Source organism: Coregonus clupeaformis, chromosome 11 (assembly GCF_020615455.1).
Source record: "Coregonus clupeaformis isolate EN_2021a chromosome 11, ASM2061545v1, whole genome shotgun sequence".
Classification (NCBI taxonomy): Eukaryota; Metazoa; Chordata; class Actinopteri; order Salmoniformes; family Salmonidae; genus Coregonus; species Coregonus clupeaformis.
Genome location: NC_059202.1, coordinates 16558155 through 16577039, shown reverse-complemented (window position 1 = coordinate 16577039; position 18885 = coordinate 16558155). Strand labels below are relative to the sequence as shown.

At 45.1% G+C, this 18885-nt stretch overlaps 1 protein-coding gene across 8 annotated transcripts in view; it reads left to right on the top strand.

The window, feature by feature from the left end:
• The window catches only part of LOC121576626 (myocyte-specific enhancer factor 2A), a 120629-nt gene that overhangs the window by 54587 nt on the left and 47157 nt on the right, over nt 1-18885 (top strand). For 7 of the 8 annotated variants that reach the window (XM_041889925.2, XM_041889926.2, XM_041889930.2 and 4 more), the window contains one exon: nt 7369-7572. The exons of the other annotated variant lie outside the window; for it this stretch is intronic. In XM_041889925.2, coding sequence (XP_041745859.2) covers nt 7369-7572 — 204 coding nt within the window. The remainder of the gene's footprint in view (nt 1-7368; nt 7573-18885) is intronic. 8 annotated transcript variants of the gene reach the window in all.

Here is an 18885-nt window from a genome sequence, read left to right as displayed (position 1 = left end):
AGCCCAGAACTACACAGGAGGATATTGTCAAAGATCTCAAGGCAGCTGGGACCATAGTCACCAAGAAAACAATTGGTAACACACTACGCCGTGAAGGACTGAAATCCTGCAGCGCCCGCAAGGTCCCCCTGCTCAAGAAAGCACATATACAGGCCCATCTGAGCAATGGAAGTTTGCCAATGAACATCTGAATGATTCAGAGGAGAACTGGGTGAAAGTGTTGTGGTCAGATGAGACCAAAATGGAGTTCTTTGGCATCAACTCAACTCGCCGTGTTTGGAGGAGGAGGAATGCTACCTATGACCCCAAGAACACCAGCCCACCGTCAAACATGGAGGTGGAAACATTATGCTTTGGGGGTGTATTTCTGCTAAGGGGACAGGACAACTTCACCGCATCAAAGGGACGATGGACGGGGCCATGTACCGTCAAATCTTGGGTGAGAACTCCTTCCCTCAGCCAGTGCATTGAAAATGGGTTGTGGATGGGTATTCCAGCATGACAATGACCCAAAAAAAACGGCCAAGGCAACAAAGGAGTTGCTCAAGAAGAAGCACATTAAGTTCATGGAGTGGCCTAGCCAGTCTCCAGACCTTAATCCCATAGAAAATCTGTGGAGGGAGCTGAAGGTTCGAGTTGCCAAACGTCAGCCTCAAAACCTTAATGACTTGAGATGTGTGCAAACCTGGTGGCCAACTACAAGAAACATCTGACCTCTGTGATTGCCAACAAGTGTTTTGCAACCAAGTACTAAGTCATGTTTTGCAGAGGGGTCAAATACTTATTTCCCTCATTAAAATGCAAATCAATTGATAACATTTTTGACATGCGTTTTTCTGGATTTTTTTGTTGTTATTCTGTCTCTCACTGTTCAAATAAACCTACCATTAAAATTATAGACTGAACATTTCTTTGTCAGTGGGCAAACGTACAAAATCAGCAGAGGATCAAATACTTTTTACCCTCACTGTAGTTGCAGAAAGTCACTAGCAGTGAGAGACAATCTGAAAAGGTCAAGGTTTTCAGCCAGGCTCACAGTCAGGTGAAAAATCCTAATATAATTACTGACTGTCTGTCTGATAGGCATTGTGTGGGTTATTATAATAACCTTATCAAGGCTGCAAAAAGATGGAGAAATAGATGCATTTTAAGTTTAGAGTTTAGAATAGTTTAGTCATTTTCTTGTTTCTATATTTGCAGTTGAATGTTTGGTAGAGAAAAATAGTAGCACACTAGTGACTTGTGGTACTCTAAAGCAGTTTGTTTCACATGATTTACAGTGGATACCACTTTTGCTGTCACTGTGAATTGCATGAATTAGACAGTACATTAACTGAACATAATCATTACACCATCCAAATTCTTGAGGAACCCATAGAATGGTGTCTGTGTGTGTGGGTCTCTTTGTGAGCCATAGGAAAACACTGCCTACAGACTAGCCCACGTGACCTCAAGGGCGTCTGTGGTTTTCCACTGAGAGGGGTGTCAACCCAAAGGCCCACGCCTTAGCAAGGTCTCAACTCTGCGATGTAGGCTACTGACAGTCATGACATAAACAGCTTGTTCTAGCTGCATCTAAATACTATTTGATGATCAAAATGTATCTCATTGTACATTAGTATGAAGCACAGTACAGTATGTGGGCATGTTGTTTGACATTGTCTGTATCTTATTCTCTGATAAGAGCATACAGCACATAAACCATTTCAGACATCCTACTATATACCCAGTCAGTGCAAGGATACAGACAGTATACTAGAATAGGGAACACTCCTCTTTAAGAGCAGCTGGCTCTGCGAGGGGCGATGCGGGCTGATCCAGGTCTCTGTGCTCCTCTGGGTGAAATGAAGCAGGAGCCTGGGTCAGCGCAGCGCTGTGGCCCTGCTACTCCACTCAGCACACTGAGGGCCAGCGCAGCCAGGTGGAACAAAGTCCCAGCCCACCAGTTCAGTTCAAATTAAATCAAATCAAATTGTATTTGTCATATACACGTGTTTAGCAGATGTTATAGTGGGTGTAGCGAAATGCTTGTGCTTCTAGCTCCGACAGTGCAGTAATATCTAACAATTTCACAACATGTACCCAATACACACAAAACTAGTAAGGAATGAGATTTAAGAATATATACATATATGGACAAGCAATGACAGAGCGGCATGGACTAAGATACAGTAGAATATTATAGAATAGAATGCAGTATATACATATGAGAGGAGTAGTGCAATATATGTAAACGTTATTCAAGTGACTAGTGTTCCATTTCTTAAAGTGGCCAGTGATTTCAATAGGCAGCAGCAGCCTCTAATGTGCTAGTGATGGCTATTTAACAGTCTGATGGCCTTGAGATAGAAGCTGTTTTTCATTCTCTCGGTCCCAGCTTTGATGCACCTGTACTGACCTCGCCTTCTGGATGATAGCGGGGTGAACAGGCAGTGGCTCGGGTGGTTGATGTCCTTGATGATTTTTTTGGCCTTCCTGTGACATCGGGTGTTGTATGTGTCTTGGAGGGTGGGTAGTTTGCCCCTGCGTTCGGCAGATCGCACCACCCTCTGCAGAGCCCTGCGGTTGTGAGCAGTGCAGTTGCCGTACCAGGCGGTGATACAGCCCGACAGGATGCTCTCAATTGTGCATCTGTAAAAGTTTGTGAGGGTTTTAGGTGCTAAGCCGAACTCCTTCAGCCTCCTGAGGTTGAAGAGGCTCTGTTGCGCCTTCTTCACCACACTGTCTGCGTGGGTGGGCCATTTCAGTTTATCGGTGATGTGTACGCCAAGGAACTTGAAGCTTTCCACCTTCTCCACTGCGGTCCCGTCGATGTGGATAGGGGGGTGCACCCTCTGCTGTTTCCTGAAGTCCACGATCACCTCCTTTGTTTTGTTGATGTTGAGTGAGAGGTTATTTTCCTGGCACCACACTCCCAGAGCCCTCTCCTCCTCCCTGTAGGCGGTCTCGTCATTGTTGGTAATCAAGCCTACTACTGTTGTGTCGTCTGCAAACTTGATGATTGAGTTGGAGGCGTGCTTGGCCACGCAGTCATGGGTGAACAGGGAGTACAGGAGGGGGCTGAGCACGCACCCTTGTGGGGCCCCAGTGTTGAGGATCATCGAAGTGAAGATGTTGTTTCCTGCCTTCACCACCTGGGGGCGGCCCGTCAGGAAGTCCAGGACCCAGTTGCACAGGGCGGGGTTCAGACCTTGGGCCTCGAGCTTAATGATGAGCTTGGAGGGTACTATGGTGTTGAATGCTGAGCTATAGTCAATGAACAGCATTCTTACATAGGTATTCCTCTTGTCCAGATGGGATAGGGCAGTGTTTATTTTTATTTTTATTTCACCTTTATTTAACCAGGTAAGCCAGTTGAGAACAGGTTCTCATTTACAACTGCGACCTGGCCAAGATAAAGCAAAGTAGTGCAATAAAAACAACACAGAGTTACATATGGGGTAAAAAAAACATAAAGTCAGAAATACAACAGAAAAATATATATACAGTGTGTGCAAATGTAGCAAGTTATGGAGGTAAGGCAATAAATAGGCTATAGTGCAGAATAATTACAATAGTATTAACACTGGAATGCTAGATGTGCAAGAGATGATGTGCAAATAGAGATACTGGGGTGCAAAAGAGCAAAATAAATAACAATATAGGGATGAGGGTGCAGTGTGATGGCGATTGCATCGTCTGTGGATCTATTGGGGCGGTAAGCAAATTGAAGTGGGTCTAGGGTGACAGGTAAGGTAGAGGTGATATGATCCTTGACTAGTCTCTCAAAGCACTTCATGATGACAGAGGTGATTGCTACAGGGCGATAGTCATTTAGTTCAGTTACCTTTGCTTTCTTGGGTACAGGAATAATTGTGGCCATCTTGAAGCATGTGGGAACAGCAGACTGGGAAAGGGAGAGATTGAATATGTCCATAAACACACCAGCCAGCTGGTCTGTGCATGCTCTGAGGACGTGGCTAGGGATGCCGTCTGGGCCGGTGGCCTTGTGGGGGTTAACTTGCTTAAATGTCTTAATCACGTCGGCCATGGAGAAGGAGAGGCCACAGTCCTTGGTAGTGGGACTCGTCAGTGGCACTGTGTTATCCTCAAAGCGGGCAAAGAAGGTGTTTAGCTTTCTTTTTGTAGTCCGTGATTGTCTGTAGACCCTGCCACATATGTCTCGTGTCTGAGCCGTTGAATTGCGACTCCACTTTGTCTCTATACTGATGTTTTGCCAGTTTAATTGCCTTGTGGAGTGAGTAGCTACACTGTTTGTATTCTGCCATATTCCCAGTCACCTTGCCATGGTTGAATGCGGTGGTTCGCGCTTTTAGATTTGCGTGAATGCTGCCATCTATCCACGGTTTCTGGTTAGGGTAGGTTTTAATAGTCACAGTGGGCACAACATCACCTATACACTTCCTGATAAACTCAGTCACTGTTTCAGTGTGTTCTTCTAAATTATTTTCAGAAGCTACCCGGAACATATCCCAGTCCGCGTGATCAAAACAATCTTGAAGCGTGGATTCCGATTGGTCAGACCAGCATTGAATAGTCCTTAGCACGGGTACTTCCTGTTTGAGTTTCTGCCTATAGGAAGGGAGAAGCAAAATGGAGTCGTGGTCAGATTTGCCTGAAAGGAGGGCGGGGGAGGGCCTTATAACCATCCCGGAAGTTTGAATAGCAATGGTCAAGGATTTTAACAGCGTGAGTACAACAGTGATGGGACTTCGGCAGCCTAGTCCTAAAATTTGCTTTGTTAAAATCCCCGGCTACAATAAATTCAGCCTCAGGATATGTGGTTTCCAGTTTGCATAAAGTCCAGTGAAGTTCTTTGAGGGCCGTCGTGGTATCGGCTTGAGAGGGGATATACACGGCCGTGACTATAACCGAAGAGAATTCTCTTGGGAGATAATACGGTTGGCATTTGATTGTGATATATTCTAGGTCGGGTGAACAGAAGGACTCGAGTTCCTGTATGTTACTACAATTAAACCATGAGTCGTTAATCATGAAACACATGCCCTTCTGCTTCCCGGAGAGATATTTATTCCTGTCTGCGCGATGAACTGAGAACCCATCTGGCTGGACCGATTTCGACAGAATATTCCAAGAGAGCCATGTTTCCGTGAAACAGAGTATGTTACAGGCCTTGATGTCTCTCTGGAACGAAATCCTTGCCTGTAGTTCGTCGACTTTGTTAACCAAAGATTGAACATTAGCGAGTAGGATACTTGGAAGCGGTGAGTGGTGTGCGCGCCTCCTAAGTTGAACCAGCAGGCCACTCCGAGTGCCTCTCCTCCGCCGGCGATGTTTTGGGTCAGCCGCTGGAATCAGTTCAGTTGCCCTGGGGAGAGCAAACAAAGGATCTGCTTCGGGAAAGTCGTATTCCTGGTCGTAATGCTGGTGAGTTACCGCCGCTCTGATATCCAATAGTTTTTCCGGGCTGTATGTAAATGCAAAACACTTTCTGAGCTAATAATGTAAAAAATAATACATAAAAAAAAAAAAAAAATACTGCAAAGTTTCCTAAGAGCTAGTCGCGAGGCCGCCATCTTCGTCGGCGCCAGGATCAACAGATCACTCACCCAAGGTTAGCTACCTGCTTCCTGCTGAATGGTGAGGTCTCCCTCCCTCCGTGGCTTAGCTTAGCAGACACACTCATCTGCTAAAAGGCTGTCAATTTGTTAATCATTTCCCCACATGACAGTCAGTGCTTTCCAGACGGTTAAACATACAAACAAGTAAACAAGCAAGCAGCTTTGAGGAGGAGAGTGAGTCAAGGGAGGTCAATGTCAGGTGGTTTGGCTTGTCACACGCGGGCCCATTAACCTGCACCAGAAGCTACTGTAGCCTACTGTACTATACTGTGTTATAGTCAGGTCTGATGAGAACAGAGTGGGGACTGGTCCTCGGTGGACCAAGGATACAGAGAATGCACATACCCTTGTCTGCCCTCATGGAGCGTATTGCCTCCACAGCACAAATAAACACTATGACATGCACAAAAGCAATAGATAGAGGAACTGCTCTCCAGCAGGACTCGTTTACATCCATATGTCAAATGTCATTAACTTAACATGTTCTAAGACTTGCAACTCATGCATTTAAACTGTGTCATTTTAGGAAATGTCTTTCTGGTATTTGGTTTTGTCATCATGTCCAAACCTGACATGTGGAAAGGGCCTGTGTGTCTCCCAGAGTTATTATGGACCTGTGTAATTACCTGTAGTGTGGAACATTTTTTATTCATTTTTCACAGTTGAAGTGACCCCACTGGCTCAGTGGAGACAGAGAAGCTATACAACTCATAGGATTATATTGCATTATGTAATTTTAAATGAGGGTAGGCACAAGCTGTGACCAATTAAAGTTGAACAAAGCCAGCTCATCTGCTCAGCTCCTCTTAGTAGGTCAGTGAAATTGGTGGAAGTGAATACAGACACATTCACTCTCCTTTGGCCTGAAGCACAGCTTTCACTGGCATATCCATAGCATAGCTCTCGCTGTACTGTAACTGAATGCACTTTACATGATGCATACTGTGAGGAAGATAAGCTTGCATAAATGCTATCGAGGAGGTTTCACATAAAAAACATTACAGAACCGCTTGTACAGTCTCAAAGTACACTGCCTGTAAAATATACCAACGGAAGAACATCTGCATTCCTTGTTTCCCTGTTTGTCTGGATGAGGTTTTACAATGACAGAGGGTCATAGCATACAGTACTGCATAGGCAATAAAGCAGTGCTACATAATGACGTGTGTATCAGGTACAGGCAACCACAGATACAGAGCTGAAGAGATGCAGGACAGAAAGTCTGCAGAGAGGGTTAGGTTTCAGTACCCCCGGAGTGATGCATGACCTACAGTCCCATCTGTGGGCTTGTGTTACAGGCAGAAAGGAAAGGAAAGGGAGTGATGCAGGGGCAGGGAGGGACCGCTGTCCATACCGTACATGGAGTTAGGAGCTAATGTAATGTATGGATCCCTGTTCCCAACGCCCTAATTCAGCTTACCTAACCGTTACATGACTTTACACTGCCTGACCTCTGGCCTGCTAACCAATCACACCAGCCTCATATCCTCACTGTAGTTTTCCTAAAGGGATACACTTATGACTTCTGTGTTATGAGAGATGGAGATAGGAAAGTGTCTTATTAGTTCTGAAAGTGTGCAGCTGCAGCCTGACCCTATCGAACCAGTAAGAACACCCCCAGGCTACTGCTCAACATAATTTCCAATTCTGTTTAAGCACCCTCTTTTATACATGCATACTAAATAGGTGTGGATGTATTTATGCATATTTCCTGAATTTGAATAGTAATTTTTGAATCTGATTTTGTTCTGTGTGTAACTGATGATGATGGTCACTGTCTCCTCAGGTTACTTTCACGAAGAGGAAGTTTGGGCTAATGAAGAAGGCCTATGAGCTCAGCGTTCTATGTGACTGTGAGATAGCCCTGATCATATTCAACAGCTCAAACAAACTCTTTCAGTATGCGAGCACTGATATGGACAAAGTCCTGCTCAAATACACTGAGTACAATGAGCCCCACGAGAGCAGAACCAACTCCGACATTGTCGAGGTGAGTTGGCTTTACATTTTCACTGTATCAGGGCAGGAAACCATGCATATGCTTATGTAGGAAAAAATACAATGTTTGGGCATTGGAGACTGAAGGGCTTGTAACAGTTTCCTTCTAGCCACCAGTCAGATAGGGTAGAGGACATATGCAGCCTCTGATAAGTTGAGCTTCAGTTCAGTCCAGCAACCGACGTGGAAAATCTACCACTGCACAGGCCTGCACTCAGTAGCTGTACAAACAGCATTGAAACCCTGTTTCCCCCAGATACTGTACTGTCAATACCTGCATGGATGAATCCCAGAATCATTATACCACTGTTTAAGACAGAAAGCCTGTACTTTACTCAGATGTTAGCTTTAATTACATAGCATTGTGTAATGAACATACTTTCGAGATTCCTATTGGCTCTGAGAGTGCTGGAGAGAATTCCAGTAGCACTTGGTCTCCCTGGCAGCTAGTGTCCCTCTACATGCCCAAACACTCACATAAGAAGAATAAGCCACTTGTTATGTCAGCCTATCAAATTTGTGGGCCAAGAACATCACTGAAAAGAAAATGGGGGAGATTGTGGATCCATTGGGATCCAAATACCTCTCACTGACGCACTTATCGTTTTTCAACCTATTCAGAACCTGTTTTCCGAAGCTAGTGTCTTCACTCTTGACTAAATGAAAAAAATAAACACATGTATGCCCAATTTAAAAATCATGATAATAACAATAAAAGTGCTTTATTTGTTTTGCAAGCCAATATTTAAAGTAGACACAGAGTAGGTCTTGTGTTTCAAGTTTGACTGAGGTGTTTTCATTAAACAGGACAGACATTTCCATAGCTGCGTCGTAATACACTGTGTTTTCACTGGCAGACTTCACTCAAACATACCTTGTTATTAATCTGTCCGACAGAGAGACTTCAGGAGTTTAAAGAGCATGATGGATACACAAATTCCAAGAATCCCACATTTTTTACAATTATCTTTTACTTAAAGAAATTAGTCAAATTGCATAAAAGGAGTCAGCTGTGCCAGGTATATTTTATTCATGTTACTGCTGCTATTGAATTACCTGCTTGGCAGAGCTGCAAAACAGTGCTCTGGCATCCAGCAGCCTCAGTCCTCTATCAGGGGTCCTATGCATTCTCCCTCTGAGCTGAGCAGGGTCTCACCTGCATAAAAAATAAATGGACACACTCCACCCTTATGTAAACCCCATGTTTGTTTTCTGTCGTGACTTGGGAGTTCTTGTATTCATCAAGTACAAAAACTGTTTCTCATATATGGAAGAGGATTCATTGTTTGCTATTTGTTCCTCATAAATATGCTTTTCATTTTTGTAGAGATTCCCGTAGAGATTCTACAGTATGGTAGTGTATGTGTCTGTTGCTACGGTATTGTATATTGTTGATGTATGTGTCAGCTGTATCTTGTAATTGGCATGTACTGTACTCAGTAGGGCACACAGTGTCATCTCTAGGGAGCACAGCCAATGGTTCATCACCTAACTCAAGTGTAGTACATGCTGGTGGGGATCTGTTCATTTCCCACGTAGACCCTCTAGCCACTCGCAAGGATACTGCCCTGCTCTTGCTGCACGAACGAAAGGCGAGAACAATGCAGCGTTGTCCCTGCTCACTCGGCCAGCATCTGCGCAGATATGTGCAAATCCCTCTAGCCCTGCTGGCTATGTGGCCAAGGTTCAGAAGTGAAGAAGCAGAGCAGAAGTAACCAGGCCTGTCCAGGCTCCACTTTTGAACATTTCCACACAAGCCACCATTCACTTGTCCAAAAAGTGCTGCGGCACAAGAGCAAACGTCAGAGCCGTTAGATAGAGCTCAGTGTCTGCTGTGGGCTTATCTGATCTAGCCCAGGCTGTTGGCTGCATCTTGTTGTGGAGTGTTCTTATAGAGAATGCCAGACAACCTCTTCAATAATAGACAAAGGATGTCCTTTTATTCTTACAGAACACAGAGATTGCCAACAGATGTCTGCACTTTTAAGCAGGATCTTTATCATTAGAACACGGACTACCCTTTCGAAAAGACAAAAACAGAAATTGTATTTGTGCCATGATATGAAAGTCTATTTGGTTGGCTGTCTGCTGCTTTCCTATCTGTTTAGTCAGTGTCATTGGGATGTAGGATGACTGCACTCCTAATGAGCCATAGGTCCCTAGTTAATGCAAATGGTTGAGAGAAGCACTGAATGGATCTCTCTCTCTCTCTCTCTCTCTCTCTCTCTCTCTCTCTCTCTCTCTCTCTCTCTCTCTCTCTCTCTCTCTCTCTCTCTCTCTCTCTCTCTCTCTCTCTCTCTCTCTCTCTCTCTCTCTCTCTCTCTCTCTCTCTCTCTCTCGCTCTCTCGCTCTCTCTCTGTTGATGTGTTTCACATGGAGACACTTACCCTGACACTTATCTAAATGTATAAATTGCATTAAACTGATAATTGCCACACAAACAGTCATTTGCTCATCTGCCTCGCTTGAGAGACCAAGCATATCCTTTCTGAGTTTTCATTGGGCAACATACGGTCCAATTCCATGTGCGAAGCCAAATCAAAGGGCACATTCCTGCTCAGTAGTACCATCTGTAGATAAAGGCTGGGCCTTGCAGTGTGGGAGAGCATTTGCCATGTTTTCCACAGATGGATGCATGCCTGGGGCACAGTTTGATAGCCCAGTGGAGAGCTATGGACTTTTTCTTAAACTTGGCTCGCTGTGGAGACCAGAACAGCAGGCTCAAAGCGCTGTGCTTGAGTGTGTGTGTGTGTGGGTGGTGTATGTATGTGTGTGTGTGTGTGTGTGTGTGTGTGTGTGTGTGTGTGTGTGTGTGGGTGGTGGTGGTCTGAACTCCAGCAACACTCCGGGCGACAGGTGAACTGTTGCATGAAATCTCCCTTTGTGGATCACGTCCACTTCTCAGTTTGATTAGAAGTGTCCCCGCTCCCATCTGATCCCATCTGCGTCTCGCCTTTTAAAGACCCGGCTTACATAGCAGCCTTTATTTTTCTGAGTAGCTATGCTGGATAGATTGATGTACCGTTTCCTTTCCTCAGAGGTTAGGGCAAGCTTGTCTGGGTCTCTAAGGACTTTATAGCAAATATCTTGCCAGATCAAACTTAATTCTTTGCAATGTCGTTTTCCATGTTCACTCATGGGGACAAGTAGAGAAGAACATTTAGCTCGTTTTATTTTCTGGTACCCTTTCTTTACAAACAGTTTGCAGTGGGCAACCTGTAAACCTTTTATCTGACTTTTATCTGACTGATGTACAGAGGATACATCAAATACAGGTCAACTGGAGCAATATCACTGCAATAAAGAAACAGAAAGACACCAGCTTGCATACTGTATGTCAGACTACCCTGTATAGTAGACCACTGCTGTTGGTGTTGGGTGCTGTGGCAAAGATCCTACAGTATAGTAGCTGTTGTTGCTTCTCTAATTGAATTTCATTTGTACCGTAAATGAAAATGCTGCTGTAGGTAATTAAAATAATCAAATCATCCATTCTCCTCTTCCTTCCCAATGGGAGATAATGAAATCTTCCTTGTTCTATAACCTTCTACCGTTATTCTGAGTACAGACAGCTCACTGTCTAGCTGAGAATCCTTGAAATCAGATATCAACTTCATAGGAACGACTTGGCGTCCATCTGTGCTCTTCTTTAAAAAATGTCAACACAATTACGGTTTGCAGCAATGCTTGGATTAATGAAGTTTGCATTTAAACTAAATTGACATGGACTAAACACATTTAAAGTAACCTCAGAAAATAGGGGATGTGGATATAATTGAATGGGATTATACAGCTATAATAGTTTAAACACGAGTGGTAGGCTACACTTTAGTCCATTGGTATTTATTAGGATCCCCATTAGTCCATGCTGGGAATAATGGCTTTAATCACATTTGGAGCTGCAGTTTTACCCAAATACCATGCATGGGCTTGTAAAGAGCGGGACTACAATTGATTTAAAAAGTTGACATTTTGCTTCTTATTTTTATTTATTTTTCCAATGCCCATCTTCTGGAGTAAACAAAGCAAGAGCAGTCATACGCAAATTCACGTTTATCTCCCAACGACATTAGAGAGGCCGTATTTGTTAAATGTGGTTTTGGAAATACAAATAATTTGCCTCATGGTTGAGTGTTCTATAGATAAGCAGCTCATTCAGTGAAAGGAAATTAGCGTAAATATTACTTGCATCATCTCCATAGATTTATCAGTATTGTTACTTTCAATTATCATCTATTATTATGAATGGCACTCACTATTTGGAATGATAATCCGATTAGATATGTAAATCCTGACCATTTCATAATGTCAGGTCTATTGGGTTTTGTTTCTTTACTCAACTACTTTCCTTTTGAATCACCACAAAGCCTGCTTATAGAAACCGCATTGGCAGTGAATCATGAAATAAATGCCTTTGACATATAGAAATTACTATATTTTCTTTTTAGAAAAGAGCGAGTGGTTCCAGGATTTGCTACGGGGGTGTTTATGTTGTCAATCAAAGCCAGTACAGTGATTAAGACTCATCTCTGTCTTAATTAATGCAAATTGGCACATCTGCTATGGTGGGCTAACTGTCCAGACTGTTCAATTAGCCTGATTGATCAATTATCTTCCTCCTGGTGCTTCTGCGGAGGATGTGACAGGGAAGAAAATTGTCAGCATAGAAAGATCGAGAGGAGAAGAGGGAAAGGAAGCCCTCTGTTCGAAACCCTTCACTCTACCCATCAAAATACAGATGCTTTATTTGATTAGGCAAACATTATGATGGAATTTCTTTCATTTTATTATAGTGAAGCATTCAATTTAATGATGTAGTCCTCAAATAGACGTTGAATTGTGGAATTGAAAATCGTGGACATTATCTGAGTACATTTCTGTGTAATTATATTAGCTCTGTAAAGAGGAAGAATAAAAAGACCTCTGTCTTGAGCACTTTGCCACTCATAAGAGGTGGACCAGAGATCAGAGGATGGTTATCACCACGTAATAGATGCATTATATTACACATAAGTGGACTTGATAGGTTAATGGATGTCACTTTCAATCAAGATGAAGGGGTCATGATGTGTAATTACTTAAGCGAGTAATGAGTCAAATTTCAGGTCAGGTTGAGACCGTGCGACAAAACAATTAGCAAACTCATTTACATGTTTATTGCTGGTGTTTTCTCCAATTCTAAATTGCTTGAGTAACAAGAGGAGGATATTTTGTGTCATATATAAGTTGCTCACTCTGACTCTTGGCATTTTACCTGATGTATTCCTTTCATTTGGACCAATGAATAATGTTTCTCAGTTAGTGGACACCAGATATCTTGCAACGACGTGACATGTTGTGTATTTATGCACGACACACCTGCACTTCAGTGGCCCACATAATGCAGTAATTATATGATGGAAACACTAATTTTAGTGTCTTACTCCAGTCAAAGTGACCACACGAAGGCTTCCCACTAGTTCATACTCGTATAAACAACTGTTCCTCAAGTACAGGAATTAATCATCGAAATGAATAGCCTTCTAGTGTGTTATCTTCCTGGAATATTATGAACACAGTCTTGTTGTTTTAGTGAGTAAGCACATTTAATAAACATCATAGCCCAGTGGTGAAGGCTCCCTCTGTGGAGTATCAGACACATATTCAGGCCTGAGTGCAGTGTATCTCTAATTGTGACATTCCAAGATAATGGGGACAGTCACATGAGGCTCTGGCTGGCACAGAGAGAAGCTGTCACCACTGAATCCTCTCATACATACCACTCCTCTAGAGGGGTTGGCTCTCTGGAACAGATAGAAAGTAGTGCATACTATGAAGTCTGCTGTAAACATGCACCTTACAGTATTTGTCTCTGTAAAACAAGAAAACTGTGATAAAATTACAAGCTTCAGTCTCAAATTGAATACTTAGTTTACATTTCAAATACATTTTGTGCGAGTCGTGAACAGTCAGTATGATAGTGTGACAAAGTGTTGCATCGTAGGAGAACATGGAGCTGCCGTGTGCTGAGGAGATTCCTCTGCCTTAAAGTTACTGGCATCACACATGGATCATGGCACTTACCTCACGCTCCAGCGATGTTACTGACTCTCCCAATCCTGAATGATTAACGAAGTTTGAAAGATTAATTTAAAATGGGTCAGGGGCCTAATTTATGTTTGATATGCACAGATGACAACACGAATGAAAATATTACATTTTAATTGGCAAGTGCTTAACTTAGCAACTTGACTTTGGGTTGGCCAGAGGCCAGAATCCCTCTGTGATCCACTAAAGCCTTGTTTGACATTTGAGATGGCTGAAGGGTACGCATGGTTAGCTGCACTGGCTCGCCTGCGTAAGGTCGCTCTGAGGGAGAATCTTAAAGCCCACTTCCCCTGATTAAAGCATGTTTTTACTATACTTATTCTTATACCACTAAAAATAACTCTCACTGTAACAGAGGAGCCATACAATGTCCGCACCATACATCAGGGTTACATACCACTGCCTGCAAAGTGATATAATCTGGCAAGATTTCAAAACCCATTGGGCAATACTCTCTTCCTCAGTTTAAGCATCTATCTAACAAAGTAATTTAGACAGTCTCAGCAGCCTTTTTATCTTTATAGTGCCATGATTTAATTGTATATTTTCCCATAAGTTGTACTTTATCATATGTCGTGACTAGTTTGCCTCATGGTCTATCTAATTTCATTTCACTGATCATTGGCACCACTTAGTATTTTCTTCATCTGTTTTCTTCAGCAGTACCTTGTCATCCTTACTGCTATGTCGCTATAGCTCTCTCTGAACACCCACAATATTAAAACTAGATCTTATGCTAAGTCAAATGTCAGTTCGATTGACATATGATTATTGAATTCAAGTAGATTTAGGGCATTCTGATATATGAACAGTATTCTACTGATCCCAATGTTAATATTCCAGCAACAAACCAAATGTTTACTTTTTGAACTCTCAAGCTTTATTAAAATTACATTCATTTGCTTTTCCCTTCATTTTCATAACCTATATGTTAAATAGTTTCTACCTATGCCTGGTTTGTATGTTTATTCCCATAGAGGGGGTTTGGTTTGGTAGAGTACAATTCATGTGTAATGAATACTCGGACAGAGTGGTAAGATCCAATCGCAGAATAGCGATGCTTTATTAGAGTACAGACAAGGGTATAGCTTAATCGTGGTCGGGCGGGCTGTGGTCAAAACCGGGCAAGGCATAGACAGGCAGAGGTACCAAAGGAGCGGGCTTAGTCGTAGTCGAGGGCACAGGCACAGGATCAGAGCACGGTAATCACTGGGGTAGACAAGCAGAGGATTAAGCAATTCGGGAGTCAAACAAGGCACAGGTCGGATACACGGGTAATCAAAACAACGAACTCTCTCTCTCTCTGGAACAAAACGCTTTAGCAAGTCACAAAGGAACAATACCTCGCACCGACTGAACTTCCGAGCACACCTTATATCCTACCCTAATTATGGACAGGTGTGCTCAGAACTCAGGTGAACCAGATCGAAGTCTGATGACTCCCCCTCTCTGTAGATCGGGGAAGTGTCAGACTCTGTCTAGACCCAGCCAACCCCCGATCCCTTACAGTATCCCCCTCCCCAGGGCCGGCTCCTGACGGCCTTCTACCTCTACCGGGTGGTCTTCCTCTGGGTCGGGGTCCGGGATGATCTGGGTGTTCAGCGTGGAAAGTGGCCTTGAGAGCGGGGTCTAGTATGTCCTTAGCAGGAACCCAGGACCGTTTCTCCGGTCCATATCCCTCCCAGTCTACGAGATATTCGATGCCCCCTCGTCTCCGTCTTGACTCCAGTATCTCGTGGACTGTATAGGTGGTGTCCTGTTCATCCTCCAAAGGTGGTGTAGTAGGTTGTTGAGCGATTGGTGGATACATCGGGCTATAATGAACAGGTTTCAGCAGGGAGACGTGGAACGTAGGGTTTATCCTGTAGTGTCGAGGGAGTAACAGACGGTAGGTGACAGGGTTAATACATCTCTGAACTTTGAAAGGACCAATGTACCTGGGTTGGAGCTTCTTGCAGCTCCGTCGGAACCGCAGGTCTCGGGTAGACAGCCACACTCGTTGTCCGGTTTGATAAGTGGGAGTAGGTCTCCGGCGTCGGTCGGCATAGGTATTTTGCTGCTGTGAGGCTTGACTGAGATGTTGATGGGCCGTCTCCCAGACCTGCGCACTCCGACGGAACCACTCGTCCACCGCCGGTACCATCCCGGGTGCGGTATCCCACGGGAACAGGGGTGGTTGATATCCTAGAACACACTGAAAGGGCGTTAGACGTAGGGAGGTGTGAATGAGTGAGTTCTGAGCATACTCTGCCCAAGGAAGGAATCGGCTCCACTCTTGCGGCTGCCGCGAACATTGTTGCCGAAGATACTTCCCAATTTCCTGGTTGAGCCGTTCGGTCTGCCCATTGGCCTGGGGATGATATCCGGAGGTGAGGCTCACCGAGATACCCAAGCGTTCGCAGAAGGCCTTCCAAACCCGGGATACGAACTGGGGTCCCCGGTCGGAAACAATATCCTCTGGAACACCAAACTGCCGGAACACCTGGTTAAACATAGTCTCCGCCATCTGAGTGGCGTTAGGTAAACGGGTCATGGGTACTAACCGACACATCTTTGAGAATCGATCGATGACCACGAGAATTACATTATGGCCCTCTGATTCTGGTAGGTCGGTAACAAAGTCCATCGCGATGTGCGACCAGGGTCGTTGAGGAGTTGGCAATGGCATCAGCTTGCCCTCCGGTAGTGCTCGAGGCGCCTTGGACTGAGCACAAACTGGGCAGGATAATACGTAGTCTCGGACGTCATCTGTGAGGGAATCCCACCAGTATTTTCGACTGATGAGTCGAGTAGTTCAAGTGATTCCGGGATGACCAGATCCTAGGCGACGTGTGGCACCATTCCATCAGTTGAGGTCGAAGCGAAGCTGGTACAAACACCTTCGACACCGGGTTTCTGGAGGGGCTGGTTCCGCTTGTAGGCTCTCCTGAATCGTGTCATCGATAGCCCACCTCACAGGGCCAGCACGGCAACTCATGGGGAGGATAGGTTCTGGTTCAACCGGCCTGTCATCGCGCTCGAACCGTTGGGAAAGCACGTCCGCCTTACAATTCTTGGACCCGGGAATATAAGAGACAGTGAATTGGAAACGGTTGAAGAACAAAGACCACCTTGCCTGTCGGGAGTTCAGTCGTTTAGCACTGTGAAGATACTCCAGATTGCGGTGGTCCGTGAGCACTTGGAACGGATGAGCTGCTCCCTCCAGCCAATGTCTCCACTCCTCCAGTGCTAACTTCACCGCCAGCAATTCACGATTTCCCACGTCGTAGTTCTGCTCGGCCGGATTCAGCTTCTTAGAAAAAAAAGCACAGGGTCGTGATTTGGGCGGCTCACCTCGGCGCTGGGATAGCACGGCTCCAACTCCAACCTCCGAGGCGTCCACCTCCACGATGAACGGCAACGTAGGATCCGGCTGACACAAAATGGGAATGGTGGTAAATCGTTGTTTCAATGTCTCAAAAGCCTGCACTGCCCCCTCCGTCCATTTCAGACCACGCCCCTTGTGGCTGGTCATCGCCGACAGGGGAGCTGCGGTGGTGCTGAAATTACGCACGAACCGTCTATAGTAATTGGCAAACCCCAAGAATCTCTGAAGCTCTTTCACCGTCTGGGGTTGAGGCCAGTCTCGTACAGCTTGTACCTTGGATTCATCCAATCTTACCCCGTCGGTAGTGAGTATGGCCCCAAGGAAGGAAATCGTCGTGACATGGAATTCACTCTTCTCGGCCTTCACGAACAGAGAGTGTTGGCGGAGTCGGTCCAGAACCTGTCGTACATGGGACACATGTTCACTCAGAGAGTTAGAGTAGATTAGGATGTCATCAATGTACACTATGACGAAACGATCAATCAAGTCCCTAAAAATGTCATTCATGAACGCCTGGAACACAGAGGGCGCATTAGTAAGTCCATAGGGCATAACACAATATTCATAATGTCCTCGATGGGTGATGAAGGCGGTCTTCCATTCATCCCCCTCTCTAATGCGCACCAGATTGTACGCACTCCTGAGGTCCAGTTTACTGTAGATGGAGGCTTGCCCCACCTGCTCGAGGGCCGCTGGAATCAAAGGAAGGGGTTAACGATTTTTTATGGTGATATCGTTCAAACCTCGATAGTCTATGCAAGGACGAAGTCCGCCATCCTTTTTCTTAACAAAGAAAAAACTGGATGCGGCGGGAGACGTAGATGGGCGAATGGCCCCTTGCTGAAGTGCCTCATCAATATACTGGCTCATAGATTCCCGTTCCGGCTGAGACAAAGGGTAGATTCGTCCGCGAGGAGGGGTAGCCCCGGATAGCAGATCAATAGCACAATCCCAGGCCCGATGCGGTGGTAGCACGGAAGCCCTCTCATTGGAGAACACCTGCGCGTAATCCTGGTACTCTGTAGGAACAACAGTAGACACCGCACCCTTCGCATCCTCCACAGTAGACGTTTTGCAAGGTAAAATGAGGCACTCAGCCCTACATACCTCACTCCAAGCCGTGATATCGCCAGATTTCCAGGAGATGACCGGATCATGGGTAACGAGCCAGGGGTGGCCAAGGACTAGCAGCTCCCGTGGGGCGGAGATGACGAACAGAATGAAGTTCTCATGGTGCAGGGAGCCCACTTGTAACTTGATTTCCCCGGTACGGTGCGTAATGAACCCAGTGCCCATGGGCTCACCGTCTAGCGCGTTGACTCTCAGGGGAGGTTGAATTGGGATAAGTTGAACTCCCAACTCCTCAGCAAGACCCATATCCAGAAAGCTGGCAGCCGCTCCGGAATCAATAAGTCCCCTCCAACCTGCGCACTTTCTCTCCGACAGATAAGGTGACAGGCACATACATTTGTTTAGATGTAATGTTCAACACTGGAGTCTCACTCACCGGTTTGGCAGTTCCGAGGCGATATCCTGGGAATACGGTTAGGTCGCACGGACATTGACGAACGAAATGACCCGCCTGACCACAATACAGGCATAGTCCGTCTTGCCGACGTTGTTGTCTCACCGAACCTGGTAGAGGTGACCGTCCCAGTTGCATAGGTTCCTCCTCAGATTCTCTCCTCCGCTCTGTCGATTGCATAGGACCAGTGATCGAGGGCTCCCGGACTGTGGATGCCTTGTGTTGCACTATAAGATTATCAATAGCGATGGCTATTTTGATAAACTCATGTAGCACAGTGATATCTCCTCGACAAGCCAACTCAGTCTGTACGTCTTTGCGCAGCC